This window comes from Helianthus annuus, chromosome 5, assembly GCF_002127325.2.
Source record: "Helianthus annuus cultivar XRQ/B chromosome 5, HanXRQr2.0-SUNRISE, whole genome shotgun sequence".
In the NCBI taxonomy this organism is placed as follows: Eukaryota; Viridiplantae; Streptophyta; class Magnoliopsida; order Asterales; family Asteraceae; genus Helianthus; species Helianthus annuus.
This window is the reverse complement of record NC_035437.2, coordinates 15,433,182-15,450,851: the sequence shown is the minus strand read 5'-3', so window position 1 is coordinate 15,450,851 and position 17,670 is coordinate 15,433,182. Positions and strand designations below refer to the sequence as shown.

Sequence of the window (17,670 nt, the reverse complement as noted above, 5' to 3'; positions counted from 1 at the left end):
CTCGTGTTATTTTCCCATTCGCCCACGTTTTCCCCGCCCAAAATATTCTCGATTCACAACCCCAGATCCAACGGCCGACATCACACCCAACTCTACGTTCCTTGCCCGAACATCTCTCGGGCAGACGGGCACCCCTTTACGTGGCAGTAATCCAATGCTTCAGTTAAAGTACCCCTATTCGCACCCCTTTATTTATAGCTTTCGGTATCCAACCGTCTTCACTTTCATTTCATTTTTACACACTTCTTTTAACAAGTTTACTTTCGGGATTGAAATTGGAACTGGAATTGGAATTTTACATTAAAATGACGGAAATATGTCACGGAGCTGTGAGAGAGGAGGTGTCGTCGTGTGGCGAGTCGAGTTCACGCGCCGCACGACAGAAGAGGATGGAAATTAGAAAATTTAAATATGTACCTACGGTCGGTAACGGTAACGGGTGCAAAAAAGCGAAGCTGACGGTTTCACCAGTTTCGATGTCTCGTGGGTGCGATGCTACAGTTGATAACCGTTGTTTAACCGCGGGTGGTTTTGATGTCGAATCGGATCCGAAATTCGGTGTTGCGTCGGTTTGTGGACGGCGGCGAGAGATGGAAGACGCGGTGGCGATTCATCCGTCGTTTATTGAGGATGATAAAAAATCACTTGCGCATTATTTTGGGGTGTATGATGGCCACGGTTGTTCTCATGTATGTAAACATGTTTATATAATTATATACCGTAAATATATCATTATATGTATATAAAATGTATTTTTTAACATTGTTAGAATATTTACATGGATGTTTTTGAATTGTTTTAGGTTGCAAGAAGATGCAAACATCGGTTACACGAGTTGGTGAAAGAAGAATATAAGAAGAATGATGAGTGGAAGGATACGATGGAGCAAAGCTTCCGTAGAATGGACGAGGAAGTGACGGTTTGGAACCAGCAAGCATCGATTGGCGACTGCCGGTGCGAGCTTCACGCGCCGGAGTCATATGGGGTTGGATCTACGGCCGTGGTTGCGGTTGTGACTTCTGATAAGATTGTTGTTGCAAATTGCGGTGATTCGAGAGCTGTACTTTGTCGAAATGGCAAAGCGGTGCCGCTATCGAATGATCACAAGGTTGGTAGCTTGATAGATCTTGGAATCTTTGTCATTGATGCATATAGTGGCGGAACCAAAACATTTTAGTCGTGTTTCATTACAAGTTGTTTTGTTGAAAATAAAAACTTGGTTATTATATATAAAAGTTTAATAAATTAGGGTGATTGGATCACTCGACCCTCTTGACCCCTTGGTTCCGTCCTTGCTCAAGGTTAAACTCGTCTCTCTTTTAACTAACTGATCTTTGGAATTTTTGTAGCCTGATAGTCCTGATGAGCTTAGCCGGATCGAATCAGCTGGTGGGAAAGTTTTATATTGGGATGGCGCGAGAGTTTGCGGGGTTCTAGCCATGTCTAGAGCTATCGGTAAGTAGTCGTTTTAGTAAAACTTAACTGAAAATACGAAATCCGTGACAAACCCTAAACATAAAGGATAATTCGTATAATTAATAATGTTTAAGAGAGAAAGTAAACCTAAAGGATAATCAGTGGCGGATTCAGTAATTATTCAAGGGCTGTGGATAAGGCATTTAACCGTATTTTTAAGAGGTGTGGAGGGGTTTTTGCCTAAAATATACACTAATTTTTTTAAGGGGTGCGGCCGGCCACCAGCCCACGACTGTGGGTAGGTCCGCCCCCGAGGATAATTATTAGTGTAACTAATGAAGATTAGGAAAGAAAGGTGTATTCTTCTAAGACAGAAAAAGTAATTTTGTTTAGAAGAGATACTTTTAGTCACGTCTAGTTACTTAAATTATTAAACATTAAATAACTTATTTGTTGCTAATCTTTCAGGTGATGGTTATTTGAAACCTTATGTGATTTCCCAGCCAGATGTGACTATCACTGAACGGACAGCAGGGGACGAGTGTTTGATACTTGCAAGCGATGGATTATGGGATGTAGTGTCAAATGACACTGCGTGTGGACTCGCGAGTTTGTGTTTGAAAGGAAATGGACCGTCGGCGGAGATGAAGAGCCCACCCAATAATGAGGTGTCAGAGTATGAGAATTGTGACCGGGCTTGTTCCAATGCATCGTTGCTATTAACCAAGCTGGCTTTGGCTCGAGGGAGTGCGGACAATGTTAGCGTTGTTGTTGTAGATCTAAGGAAAACGGATCCTTATAATCAGGGACAATTTTGAAAAAGAAGATGATTCAAATCTTAAATTTAGGTACTAAGAATAGTATAAATATACTGCTTGCGCTAAACTTAAATGTAAATATGAATATATGTTTTGTTTATGTATCTGTGTAACACATAGATTTTGTTTCAATAGAACCTTGAACCTAAAAGTGTTCTTTTTTTCTTTTCTCTTTCACACAAATACACTTAGATTCTTGCAACCAAAAATGAGAAGAAAAATTGAATGATCGAATTGGAATTGGGTAGCGGCGCAGCTTGTTGCCTGTTTACCAACTATCTCGATGTAAATTAATAAGTTTCATAGTTTTAGATATTTTGACATTGCAACTGTTAAGAAATTGAATCGAATTTTACTGAGCTGATTAAAGCCATACGTAATGAGGCTTTATAAGGGCGTGAAATGTTTTGATAACGCCCTTACACCATCCCTCACGGGCATTATATGGGCATGAAGAGGGATGACATTTCTAAAATAATGCCCAATGAGGAGAAAACAAGGAAACTAATAAATGAAATGACATTAATAAGCCTTAACCATTATATGCAACATTATGTAGGTCCGGCTAGGGGAGGATCTAGTCGCCTAATCCTTGTGTACAAACCAACCCGGTTGTGCGGAATCCAACCGAGATAGCAAACCGAGATTGAACACATAAATGATAGACACGAGATTCAACGATTAACACCAATGTATTAATGCTTGAAAACAGTTACAATACAATGTTTACAAACACGCTCTGTAAACTTTCTCTCTCGTGTGTGTGTTCTCTCACACTTGTGTTCTCTGCCTGTCTTCTGTTCTGTCTTCAGTCTATTTATAGTCACAGCAACACAGCTTCGACGAAACAGGACTCGGCGAAACACACAGGTCGGCGAAACACATGAGCATACGACGAAATAGAAGGGCAGTCGACGAAACAACATCAAGGTCGACAAAACAGGCTTGTTTCGTCGACAACATCTTTGTTTCGCCGACTTGGGCTTTGGCCCAAACAGTTGAGGCCCATTCTGTGTTTCGTCGACTTGGTTTTAGCCCAAGGACAAAGATCAAAGTCCTTTGTTGTTTCGGCCCACATTTGTTGTTGCGCACGACGGAGGAATGTCGTGACTTAAACCGAATCACGTCGAGCCGAGTTGCGTCCACAAATCATGTATCAACAAACTCCCCCTTGGACGCTACTCGTGAGATTCGTCTTCCATGTCTTCTATGTCGGAGGATCTTCAAAGTCTTCACGTCTTGTAAGCAGAAAGTGTATTAACAAACTCCCCATTTTATGTAGGAAGTGTGTTAACAAACTCCCCCTTAACATAAGCTCTCCCTTGAGTTATGCTCGTGAATCTTTTAATCTTCAATACTTGAGATCCTTGTGGTGTTGATGATTGATCAGCGGCAACTCGATCATCTTTATCCTTTGAGTGCCTTCACGTCGTGTCTTCATTCCGAAGCTTGTCATCGAACATGTTCTCCTTGCCTTTTAGCATCTGCAAATGCAAGAAAGCTAAACGCGTAATGAGAACAAATGCTTGGAATATAGTTAACATAAACAAACGACACACATGTGACCATATTTCAATCAACCACCGTCCGACAGTTTGAAAGTTTAACAAATTTATCAATTTTAGTTTTTAACTTTCAAAACTTGAAAATTTTGACCGTTTATGAAGATTTAGTCGATTTGGTTTTCAATCAGGTTTCAGGTAACGAAGATTCGAGATCCAACATCGTACAATCGAAAATAAGATAGAAATAAAATCTTTTTGGATTTTATACAGTTTATATTAAAACACACCTAAAATCTTTTTGGATTTTCTTGAATATTTCAAATGTAAAGACAGAAAGCAGTAAATAAATATATACAAAGACTTAGAAATTAAAAGCATTAAATAAATATTTACAGACATTCTTTTTGCGAGTTTCGAGGGTAAGAGAATCATATTAGTGTACGGTCACGCCAAAACGCTCTTGTTGTTCAATTAGTTAACATTAAGATAAGCATCCTATAACGATTATCGGTATTGTTGTCCACTTAAGCTCAACTTATCAGATGTAATCATGGCGAGGGGATACGTTAGGTATGATTTATACTTATCGACCGGTGTTCATCCACACACGACACATTCCCGTATCAAGGTATGCACGAGAGTTCATCTTACCGGTGAGTATACCGATTATCATCTGTTTGACCGTATATGATGTGAGAAACTCACTTATTTTGATTTGAAAACAAGCCCTATGTGATAGAATCACTTATTGATGAGGAACTTGATTTTCATATGCATGAGGGCACAAGAGCAAGTCCGTGAACAGGTCAGTACTTTCGTACAGCAGAGAGACGAACTTGACTCCCGGATAAATGTGATATATTATCACTTATTTTGATGGACATGTGATTGTTTATCACTTATTGAGGTCGAATGCAATATGTACACGTATGTATAGTATCATGGAAGATCTAGAGTTGCATCCCCGTTATTTTTCGGTAAAAGATACAACCATGATACCCAGATGATAAGCAGCATAAAGACCGAATATCTCAGAACCTCGGCAATCTCTCAAACGAAATTTCGGTACCAAGACCATATGCCAATGAGCGGTTCCCACCCGGTCTTCAGTCGATTTAGGTTTATATCACCCTGCACACTTTAAAATGAATGTGAGCCTACCGATACATCTTATATAGAGCTGCTTATCGTTTTTTGGTTTAGGTTTAAAGAGGTTTGGACAGACCACTGATGTACTATCATATTCTCTTTTTCTCGCCAGGAAACTCATTTTTGTTTTTCTATTGTTTTTGTGTTTTTGAAATTTTTCGATGTTTTTGGATTTTCAAATTTGGATTTACTCCCCCCAAAATCAACAAACTAAGATAAATTTAGGAAAACACAAACAAATATTTACAAAAATGATTTTCCGATGTTGGTTTTACTCTTGCTTGACCTTAATGCCGTTATCAATAATAAAAAGTCAAATCTTGATTTGTCAAATGCTTTGGTAAAAAGGTCGGGCACGTTGGTCATCGGTGTGGACCTTAACAACATCGATTAGCCTTTTATCAAAGCAATCACGTATGAAGTGATATTTGATTTCGATGTGTTTGGTCTTTGAATGCTGCACAGGATTTCTAGTGGTCTGTAAGGCAGCAGAATTATCAACGTAAATAGGAGTAGTTAGGAATTCAAAACCGTAGTCGCGCAATTGTTGTTGGATCCACAGGACTTGGGAGCAACAACTTGAGGCAGCAATGTATTCAGCTTCGCATGTTGATGTAGCGACACACGTCTGCTTCTTGCACTGCCATGTGACTAGGCGATTTCCAAAAACTGACATCCAACCGTTGTGGATTTGCCGTCGATTTTGCATCCGCCAAAATCAGAATCACTAAAAGCTATCAAGTCAAAGTTATTATCCCTAGGGTACCATAGACCGGTGTCAGGGCAACCCTTCAAATAACGAAAAATCCTTTTTACAGCTGCAAGATGTGAGGCCTTCGGGTTGACTTGATATCTGGTAAGCAGGCACGTTGGGTACATTATATCTGGTCTTGATGCTGTGAGGTACATAAGAAATCCGATCATTGCACGGTAGTATGAGGGGCTAACAAGCTCACCCTTCAAGTCTAGATTAATTCCGTGATTTTGCTGCAATGGGGTACCGATGGGCGTTGCATCAGACATCTGGAACCGGCTCAAGATGTCACCAACATATTTAGTCTGATGGATGAATATCCCAGACTCAGTTTGTTGCACTTGTAGGCCCAAAAAGAAAGTCATTTCCCCCATAACACTCATCTCGAATTTATCCCGCATAATACGCTCGAAATTCCTACACAAAACATCATTAGTAGAGCCAAATATAATATCATCCACATATACCTGTACCAGTAGAAGATCTCCATCTTGTTCTTTGATGAAAAGAGCACAATCGATAAGACCTCTTCGAAATCTATTCTCCAGCAGATAATTAGATAAGGTTGCGTACCAAGCTCGCGGTGCTTGATATAGACCATAGAGAGCTTTGTTCAGTAACCAAACCCGATCGAGATGGATAGGATCTTCAAAACCTGGAGGTTGTTCGACGTACACCTCTTCTTCAACCACACCATGTAAGAATGCACTTTTGACGTCCATCTGGTAAACCTTGAATCCTTTGAATGAGGCATAAGCCAGAAAGATCCGAATTGCTTCCAGACGTGCAACAGGTGCATAAACTTCGTTGTAGTCGATCCCTTCAATCTGACGAAAACCTTGAACGACTAATATTTCTTTGTTTCGAATAACGACTCCACGGTCATCCTTTTTGCATTTAAACACCCAATGGGTACCAATCTTTTTGTAGTTCTCAGGTTTCTCAACTAGTTTCCAGACACCTAGCTTCTGGAATTGTTGCAGTTCTTCCTGCATTGCTCCAACCCAAGAATTATCTTTCAAAGCTTCTTTAATAGATTTTGGTTCTTCTTGTGAAACATAACACGCAAAGGACCAATCGTTTTGTTGACCAGATTCTCGAATAGCTGCATACAAGCCTGCATTGTTGTTGTTTCGCAACATGTTTCTTGTTTGAATGCCACTTTGTACATTTCCGATGATGTTTTGTTGAGGATGGGTATTGTGAATCCTTGTTTCTGGATTATCTCGAACTGGAATATTTGTACCCAGATTGTTGAGATTGAGATCAACAACCAAATCAATACTCGGAATTGACGAAGAGGATGATGCAGTAGCTTCAGCTGTTCTAGGGGCGTCCACTGGAGGTGTACCTTCTGAAGTACCATGAACTGCTGTTGTTGGAGCTTCTTGATCTGCATCGAGAAATTCTTCATCCTCTGAAGATTCATTCAATTCGGTAGCATCATGAAAATCCTCATTGTCGAGAGCATTATTGTTCACTGAAGATGATTCTTGATTGACAATAATTGGACGAACCAACGGTGAATCTGTTGCGTTGTCACTCTCGAAAAACATCCTTGCTGCAGCATTTTCTTCAACTGCTTCAACATTGATCGAACTGAAAAAGTCATCGTACTCAGACATCCATGGTTGACCTGGATTTTTGACTGGCAATGTTTGCCTTTGTACTCTGGCCTCAGACCATTCCTCGACCCTTTTAGTCTCTAGATTCCAGACTCTTAAGTTCGGGGTGGCATACCCAAGAAAGTATCCTTCAATTGCTTTTGGCCCAAACTTTCCATTTGGATCGATTATTGTGCACTAGCTCCAAACGGTTCAAGATATGACAAATCTGGTTTCCGTTTGTGAAGAAGCTCATAGCAGGTCTTGTTGTGCCTTTTGACTGTAAGGACTCGGTTCAACGTGTAACATGCAGAGGCCACAACTTCAGTCCAGAATGGAATGGGCAACTGCGACTCTACCAACATAGTCCTAGCAGTCTCGATCAATGTACAGTTTTTACTTCAGCGACGCCGTTCTGTTGAGGAGTATAAGCCGCACTAAATTCGTGAAGAATACCTTTTGAAGTGCAAAACTCCGCCATAGGATGATTTTTAAATTCAGTTCCATTATCGCTGCGTATTCATCTAACCTTCAGCTTATACAAATTCTCAATCTGAATGATCAAGTTTTTGATAATACCGAAAGTTTCACTCTTGTGTGCCATAAACGCCACCCAAGAAAATCTTGAATAATCATCAGTTATCACGAGGCAATATTGATCATTCCGAATGCTTTTATGCTTGACAGGACCGAACAAATCCATGTGCAAACGTTCGAGCGGAACGGCCATCGTGTTGATTTTCTTTGTAGGATGTCACTTCTTTGTTTGTTTTCCTTTCTGGCACGAAACACAGACGTCTTGAAGATGGAAGTTTTTAAGAGGAACACCATTCACCAATTCATTTGACACCAAATGATTCATTTTGCATAAGTGAATGTGACCCATTCGTCTGTGCCAAGAGATTGAGTCTTTTTCCGTGGCTTTGGAAACGAAACAGGTTGCTTGTGCAGACGTCGTAATAGCTTGGCTCATATCAAGGACATACAAATCATTTATCCTTGGAGCTGATAAGAGAATCCATTCTTTTGGAATTTTGAAGCCTGGTTTCAGCACATAACATCCATTTGCATCAAAGTGTACTGAAAACTGTTTATCACAGATTTGTGAAACGCTGAGAAGATTGTGATCAAGTTGTTGTACAAAGTTGATCTTGTCAAAGCTTACAACCCTGTTGGATATCATTCCTTCACAAGTAATATATCCGCCTTTATCTCCAGCAAAAGCAACATAACCTCCTCTAATAGATTTGACGTCGTAGAGAAGCTTCGTGTCGCCTGTCATGTGCCTGGATGCCCCACTATCAACAATCCAATGACTACTGATAGTTCCTCCTGGAACACCCTGCACATGAACTCACATGATTAGTTGGAGATGGGGACCCAAGCCATTGTGGTCTTGGGTCTTCCATTTTCATCAACAACAATTACTTCCACTTTTTGATGGTTAGGAAATTGTGATGGTCCCCCTGAATTTGGGGTCAATTTAGGTTTCCATGTCTGTTGAGTTTTACTAGTTTGATTGTTTGAAAATTTAACTTCGTGATTGTTTGAAGTTTTTGAAGACTTTGAACTTTTTGGTTTAACTGAAACAGATTGTTTTTGAACCACATCAGTCTTAAGTGCTTTCTCAATCACCTTGACTTGTTGGCGTTTCTGTTTCTTTTCCCTTTCTCTTACAAGGCGGGGATCTTGTTTTGAAGAAACAGATCACTTTTGGTAATTTCGTTCACGAGGATCATCAACTTTGGCTTTTAACTTATGAAGATACGGACAATTTCGAATTATATGCCCAATTTCACCACATTCAAAACATGATCTTCGTTCAACAAACCACGAAGTAACATGTGATTGTCTTGTCGATGATGAACTTTGTGATCCCGAGGTACTTGGTTTTGAACTGTTTGGTTCATTTCTTTTCAACACTTTTGCTTGTTTAACAAAATCTAAGTTAGATTTGTTTTCAAATGTTTCAATTTTGTCCGTTCCCTTTGATTTCACAAAGTTCACCTTCTTGTCCCTTTTCTGATTCGGTTTCCTTTGACCTTGAGTCGGTAATTTACCTTTTGGTTTGGTATGATTTTGCTGCTTTTTCACTGTCGGTAATTTCTGATTGCCATATTGTTTTCGAACTTCGGCCTTTGGAATTGGAGGGCACTGTGTTACCACAACATGTGAACCCAACTTTCCCAAAAACTTACTTGTCGAATTTTCAAAAACTTTACTGATTGAAGATTGATTTACATTCTTAATCGGAAAATCTTTGTCAGAATAAATTTTATCATCACCAACAAGAGTGTACAACAAATTTACACTCTCAGACTCTATTGCAGACGTGGACTCGATCGGAACAGTCTTAGCAGGTTTTGCGGGAGGATCATATAGAATATGATTCTCAAGAGGTATGTCCTCTTCTTTGATTACTGCATTAGACTTTGTTGAGTTAGTATCATCGGATTCATCATCAGAAGAATCAGCATCCTCAGCAATAACTGGAGGATCCTGATTCTGTTCAGCAGAAGACACACATGTATCTGCTGACACATCCGAATCTGATGATTAGGGCTGTAAACGAACCGAACGAACACGAACGAGGCCTTGTTCGTGTTCGTTCGTTAAGGAAATAAATGTGTTCACGAACGGTTCATGAACACTTACCGAACGAGATTTTATGTTCGTGTTCGTTAATTAAGGAAATGAGCGTGTTCATGAACGGTTCACGAACATAAGCGAACACAAATAAATTTGGTGAATGCAGTGAAGGATAAAGGTGGATGGCCCAGAGAGTAGCACTAGAACTCGAATCCCTTATTGTGGAACGGAGATAGATCATATTCGTCGATGTAAATAATGAGAAAAGAAAGGGAAATGGTGCATAAACAAGGTGAAAGAGGGTTTCCTAGTTTAATTGTTAGAGTAATGATATAAATAAAAGTTTAATAGTTTAAAAAGTATAGATAAAATATGTGAAAGTATAAAAATCTTTAATTAAAACACGAACATCAACGAACGCAAATGAATGAATGTTCACGAACACCTTACCGAACGTTCACGGACACAATTGAACGAACGAGACCTTTGTTCATGTTCGTTCATTTAACTAACCCAACGGAATTTCTTGTTCATGTTCGTTCGTTTATTAAACTAACTTCCCGCCGAACGGTTCACGAACTGTTCGCTGAACGTTCGGTTCGTTTACAGCCCTACTGATGATACTTCCTTCTTGTATCCAAGTCCGGTTGCAAATTCCTCAATGTCCAAAGGAACAGATGGTTCAAAGTAAGTTCTATCCTCCTCATCAGGCATGGCATCATAATTGTGTCTCACAGGTGGTGGACATTTCTTATATCCAATGCATGTGACATCCTTTTTCTCTTTCTGAACATCAATGATGTGATCCAACACATAGCTAGAGCTTAAATAGCTATCTAACTTGAGCTGGATCGCCTCACTTTCAGTTTTAACACAAGCCATCTCTTTTTGCATTATCTCAAGGCGATTGATATACAAATTTATGTCAGTTTGTTTTCTTGAAACCATTTCTGTCAGCTCGGTTTTATCTTTCTTTAATTTTTCAATCACCGATTTAAATTCCTTTTCATGGTTTTCATAAAACATGTTGGCTTCTGTGCATTTAGAAAGATCTACTGTCAACTTTTGGTTGTGGATGAATGTCACATCATACTTGTTTTGCAAAGCCTCATGTTTGCTTTGCAAATCACACCACTTAGCATTCAAAGAAACATGTTTATCTTGTAAGTCAAACAAGTTATCTTTTAAAGCATCATGTTTGCCTTGCAACTCAGACATATTTGCATCCAAATCAGCACATTTAACACTTAAGCTAGCACAATTATCACAATCAACAACAGTAGGTTCATCGACACATACCTGACTTGATGAACTGCCAACATTAGCCATAAAGGCTGAATGTAGAGAAGAAGAAGAATAAACAGCTTGATCCACCAATATAGATCTTCTATGATTTCCTGCTGCAGCTTCTTCCAATAGCTCATCAACCTCTGTATCGACTGACACACTTGATGTGTCATCCGATCATCACCTGAGGTTGAGGATTCTTCATCTGTGTAACACCTCGAAAATTTTCGTCCAATAATGTCTTGACACGTGTCATAAGGTTCCGGTATGTGAAAACAAACTTTAAAGGGACTAAAAGTGACAAACGGTGAAAACTATGGAACGTAAGGGTCCAAAGTGTCAACAATGGATAAATAGACTCTATGATAACCCTACATAATGTTTATAACCTTAAACGGATGGATCATGGATCATACGAAGCGGAAAATGCACAAAAGTGATGAATTACAAACTATAGGGGCCAAAAGTGTCAACATGTTGAATTTATACCTCTGATCGAACTTTTGGCAGACCCGAAGCCTTGTAATGCTAAAATATACTCACTAGAGTATGTGGTAAAAATTTCGTGAAGTTTCGTTAACGTATGAGAAAGTTATGGCCAAAACCGTACTTGAGGGGTTAAAAGCGTCAACATCGAATTTCATGGCTTTTCGGTAGAGCACAAAGTTATCCGAGGACATTACCATGTTGGTAAATGTCCCAAGGTTCTTAGAAACCAAGTTTGGGGGTTTACGAGTCAAAATAAGTAGCCGAATCATCGCGTACAAGAACAGGGACCAAAGCTGCCAAGTTTGAAACTGTTTGGGCCTGCAGCACCCCAGGCGGCCCGCCTGGGATATCTTAAGCGGGCCGCGTGCCCATGTCTGATGCTGAAACTCGCAAATTTTGCATTTTGGTCCGAATTTTGAAGTGGGGAACAGCTCATATCACCTCCTTTTGCACCAATAAACTTCCTTGCATGCCTAGGACAACAGTAACCTCCCTTCAACCTCTGAATTTCCTCCATAAATCGGATTATTTCATTTATTTCTTGAGCACTTGTTGCAACAAAGAACTCTCACAACTTGCAAAAGCTCTCAAGACCTTCTGGAGCAATTCTGAACGACAAGGCTGACTCTAAGTGTTAACTAAGCTTCATTAGGACCTTTGTAAGCTTCTATATCAGTCTCTAATTCGTTCTTGCTTTGATTATTAGTAAAAGTCAAAACCGTTGTTCTTGTAGTTTGACTTTTCGATTAAACGAGTTTTACTCTGTCATTTCTCAAATTGAAACCACTGATATGTTGGTATTTATGTGGGAAACAAACCCTCAAAAGGGTATTCTCTGATTCCCACTTATTGCATGCTAATTGTCGAGTCAAAGACGTTCTTAAAAATTCAACAGAAGTTGTTTTTGCAAAAATAAGCTTAAATGGTAATGTAGATGACATGCAATTCGTTTGATCATCAAAAATAACTTATAATGGATATAAGAATGTGTTTTATCATATTCAACTCGACAATCTTTAGTATAAATACGAATCGGAACCGAAAGTCTTGTAAAACGACTTTTTCGTAGACTATCGATTCGGATCCGTGCATGCATGTTTGAGATCTGTATTGGAGCTATTTTTTGACTATTTTTATTTTGGTTAAACTTTCTGGAATTTTTATATCTCGAGTCTATACTTAGCCGATTCATTTGCATGTTTCCGATTTATGCTTAAAGTTGACTATTTTGCCCTTTTTGATATAAAACGTGATTTTTGGAAAAGTGAAAGAGTAGAAATCTTTATTTCTAATATATAAACTTGCACCGAAAATTTGAGATCAGTTGGTGGTCCAGATTTTGAGTTATGGTCGATATCGTAAAACTATATCTTAAAGTTACATAAACGGCGCATTTAGCGTATGACCTATTTCAGGCCACGTTTTGATATAAAACTTTTTACCCACTGATGTTATATATTATTTTGGGATTTTTGATGATTTTTATTTAATTTTTTGGCTGATCGTTTCTTAGATCGCTAAGTTATTTCGGTTAATGCCGGTTTTGACCGTTTAAGCCATAAAATGAGTTTTATACATCCTTTTGACCCGAAACCTTTTTCTACTGATTTTATATGTTAAATAAATTTTTTTGAGCATTCTGGAAATATAAAAATCTCAGCTTTCTTTTAAAAACCCGGAAACGGCTCTAAATCGCATTTTAAGCGTTTTTAGCGTATAGTAGGCGTTATACTCATTTTAAACATATAAGACTCATACCTACTGATGTAACTAGTATATTTTCATATAATAACAGTAGGTATAAGTATATGAACCCAGATTTCCAGTTTTGGCATTTTTAGCCCTTGTGAAATTACTAAAATACCCCTACGGTGCATAGTTTGATTTTAAATGATGAGTTTGGTATATGGGTCATACCCTACTGTTATAATATGTTAAATGGAGTATATTTACTGTATAATTCAAACCTGTAACTCAGATTACCAAATTGACTCTTTCATAATCTTTTAAATGACCAAAATGCCCTTCTAAGGCATAAATTGAGTTTAAAATTATTCGGGGCATAATAGAACATAACTTACTGATATTATATCATATTTAAAGCATATTATCTCAGGGAACTTGCATTTGACTCTTTTGGCTACCCGTAACGCCCTTTTTGCGTTCGGTTCGGTTTACGTAACTAGTTTGCGTAAATTGACCGAAACGGGTCAAACGTTATCATTTTTGTCTCAAAATCCAGAATGTATTTAGTATACCCATATTATACAAGTATTCAAACTTGTCGGGTCTAAATCACATTCTATCCGGTCTTTCGCTTAATCGTGCGCTTGTACCGTATCGTCCTTAAAACTAACCGGTCAAAGCTTAGGCTTAAATAAAAGACCCGTTAGGAATCTAATAGGTTATTATAAACCTTTGTTCCAGATTAGGAGGCCCAGTAAAAGCTACCTACACTTACCAATTGTGATTCATACTTGCTCAGGTAAATACATTTTGACTTATTTCCCTATACGGGCTTGGGGTACGGTATATAGAATACCGCTTGATCGAGCGCACAAATCCTGCACCCTATGGGTGTACAGTCTTGAATAGTTTGTGCGACTCGTTTAAACAGTCTTGTTCTTACTTTAGGCTTTGGGGGGTTATTGACCGTGTCCCGGATATCCTTGGCATTATCTTACGAGATGGCCACGACCAGAGCACGGGGTGTAGGCGTACACCCGGCGTGTATAACTCTTTAATGTGGTGTGTCATTTAATCTTTAGCCCGGACAGCAGATCCCGGGCCACCAAATGTACGAGTAACATGTAATTCGTTCACAAGTTTATATTGAATAATTATCCCAAGTTAATAAAGATATTTATGCCTTGTGCATTTAAATCAATTTTCAATCATTTTCAAAATGAGCCAATTGATTTGTATTTACCAGTGTAAACTGACGTATTTTCCCAAAAGGTTAAGTGCAGGTACTATACGAACTAGGCTAGCTGTTTCCTAAGAGCGTCCACTATAGTCTCGCAAGCTCGGACGACAAAATAAACTATTGAACAATTTTATCTTATTTTTATTTGATCCGCCTGTGGATCCGTTTCAACTACTTATGATGTTTATTATTACATTTTGAATAAAGTTGAAATGAATCTATTTCTGCTTCCGCTGTGCATTATTATATTGTGTTGTTTGTCTATGACGATGCCAACCACGTCACTGTACCCCACACCGGGCCCACCGGTGACACGTGGAGATCGGGGTGTGACAATCTGAGCTTCTACTGTAACCAGAACTGTCTTCGTCTTCAGAAGACTCATCACCATTGGTGGAAGATTCTTCACCACTGGCGTGTTTAAGATCCTTGACAACCTCAGCAAAACAAGTTGTTCCTTCCGGAGTATCATTTCCCAACTGAATTGACCAATCACAACCTTCATCTACTTGTACCACAAGAGCCTGGTTGGCATTTGATGGTCCTGCTTGACTTGGGTTGTTAACAGGTATCAACGTATGCTCGTTATTCCTGTTCTGATTCTGTTGGTTGCCTTGATTCCTGAACGGATTCTGGTTCCCATGCTGAGCTGGCTTTGTACATTCTCTCTTGAAGTGACCCCGTTCACCACAGTTGAAGCACTTGACAGACTGCTTATCGAACCCATACTTGGTGTCTTTCTTGCTTTCCAAGCTGGTTCTCCCAGTCCTTTCCATGAAATCCTTTGCCCGCCTTACAGCACTTGCGAAAGCCCATTTAATGTCCATTAAATGCATTTCTTCCTTATCGATCTGCTGATAATCTTCTTGTGTCAGATTGATGTTTCCGATCTGACCTTCTACCAACCCACAATACGCGCTCACCAAGGTGTTCAGTAGCTCCGTATGTTCCTTTGCTACTTCGACAGTTACTTTCGAGAAGCTTGAAGTGTCAAACCGTACTGTATTTGGCTTAGATGGCTGACCAGCAGATGATGTGCTCCCATAACAAGCTTGTTGTTGAACAGGAAGTGGATTCCCGTATAAATCAGTTGCTACAGTAGATGGCCGATAGACTTGCTGTTGTGGAGCTGGTTGTAGAGGATTTCCATACAAGTCTGTTGTTGGAGCTGGCTTTACTGGAACTTGTATCGGATTGCCATATAAATCTGTGCTAGTAACAAACGCCGTTTGAAGTGGAGCATGTGAAACTGGTCTTGCAGAAGAAGTGCTGGAAGTTCCATAATAAATATCAAGATTTTGTGGCACTGGAACCCTTTTCGCCTTTAGGGTTTCTTCCTGATCTTTGTTTTCCAAGAGCTGAACGAAGTCATTGATGTTTTTCGTAGCCAATACTCCGTTGTATTTCAGGATTTCCAAGAAACTATTCCATTGAGGTGGCAACGCATCGGCAAACTTGGTGACTACCTCTGCTGGAGTTGTTACTACCCTATAATTACCCAATTCAGTAAGCAAGTGATAAAACCGACTAGTCAAATCTCCCAAGGATCCTTTTCCATACACGTGAAGCCATCAAACTCTTTCTTGAGTAAGTCGTGTCGCAATTGGCGAGTCGCTTCTTTTCCTACCCCTCTCGTCTTCAACGCATCCCATAATTGCTTTGTAGTTTTGAAGCTGACAAATTGATGATAGATATCCTTGCTCAATGCCTGAGTTAGAATAGCATATGCCTTCTTTTCTAAATCATATGCCTTTTTCTGATCTTCCGAAAGATCGGCAAAAGTAGCAGCAGTTGAAGCGGCAACCTCGAGAGTTTGATCGAAATCTGTGGTAAAACGTAACCACAATTCCGTGTTTTGCCCAAGGACGTATGTATGGAATCTATCTACCCAACCAGGATATTCATTTATGTGCATCAATTTTGGTGGGCGATTTAGACTTCCGGTCTCGCTTTCGCTTAGGAGTATGCTTTGAATACTTGGAGTTTGGTTTGAAACAAACGCCCATTGACCGGTCGAAATTGCATTTTCTTGTGAAGATACCGGTGCGGGAGATTCGGCCCATGATGGCGACAAACCCGTACTTCTATACTTGCTTTCTGCCGTAGACGGATTACCCCACCAATCCGGATTCATTTTGAATATGTAAGAATGAGTACCTGATCAAAACACTTGAAATAAACCGTTAAAACACTTATGCAAGCCTTCTGTTTAAAACTTGACAATAATCACGACGAAACACGTTCCACGAAACACAATCTGATTCGTCGACGAAGCAGGTCTTGCTTTGAAACCCGACGAAACTGAATTTCTGATATGGTCCGACGAAAATGAAGTGTGTTAAGGATCGACGAAAGAGAAGTGTGTTATGGATCGACGAAAGAGAAGTGTGTTATGGATCGACGAAACAAAATGACTTAAATCATTCGACGAAACTGATGGTTGAGTGTGCGGCGAAACAGAAGCCCAATTCTTGTAGGAGCCCAATTCTTGTAGCAAGCCCAAATCTTTGAGTGACGAAACAAACGCCGAAATTGGATGAATAAAGTGACGAAACACACTTTCTTTCGTCGGTTTCGTCGGTTTGTTTGTGAGTGACGAAACTGAATGGATAAGACTGAAGGAGTTGGTGAGTTTGGTTTCTGACACAGACACAACTTTCGGCTCAAAGCATGCTCATTTTACCAACCAGTAAGGTGATATAATATTTTAATCAATTTCCTTTATCTTTAAAAAATTCTAAAAACACCAACACTTACACAGTTAGTTAACAAAAGATCAAAAAGTGGATATCTTGAAGAACACTTATGAACTTTTTGAAGATCTGATGAACATATGAGTTTTCCGGTGACCGAAAAAGTTTTCAAAACAAGAATTTTGCAAGAAACTTCACTAAAAACCAAAATTTAACATGTGAATATGAAGATTAAAATGGTTTTTATAAGAACTAACTGCAAAATATGAAGATTTTCGAAATTTCAAACAGATTTTCCAAGAAAAATACAAATTTCAAAGACCCGGAAAACACCCGAAACCACTCGGTTTTAACAAGGAGAAGAGCCAAGGCTCTGATACCACTTGTAGGTCCGGCTAGGGGAGGATCTAGTCGCCTAATCCTTGTGTACAAACCAACCC

At 39.3% G+C, this 17,670-nt stretch overlaps 1 protein-coding gene across 1 annotated transcript; it reads left to right on the top strand.

The window, feature by feature from the left end:
- The first annotated feature begins 201 nt into the window (after nt 1–201).
- On the top strand, nt 202–2,400 carry LOC110940069 (probable protein phosphatase 2C 24). The gene is made up of 4 exons (XM_022181627.2): nt 202–689; nt 803–1,108; nt 1,350–1,455; nt 1,885–2,400. The coding sequence occupies exons 1-4, from the start codon at nt 306–308 to the stop codon at nt 2,232–2,234; spliced, it is 1,146 nt and encodes a 381-aa protein (XP_022037319.1). The 5' UTR covers nt 202–305; the 3' UTR covers nt 2,235–2,400.
- Nucleotides 2,401–17,670: the final 15,270 nt, after the last annotated feature.

Coding starts and splice junctions, on each gene's coding strand:
- LOC110940069 (XM_022181627.2), top strand. CDS start 306: ATGACGGAAATATGTCACGGAGCTGTGAGAGAGGAGGTGTCGTCGTGT. Junction 690..802: donor ATGGCCACGGTTGTTCTCAT/GTATGTAAACAT, acceptor GAATTGTTTTAG/GTTGCAAGAAGATGCAAACA. Junction 1,456..1,884: donor AGCCATGTCTAGAGCTATCG/GTAAGTAGTCGT, acceptor CTAATCTTTCAG/GTGATGGTTATTTGAAACCT.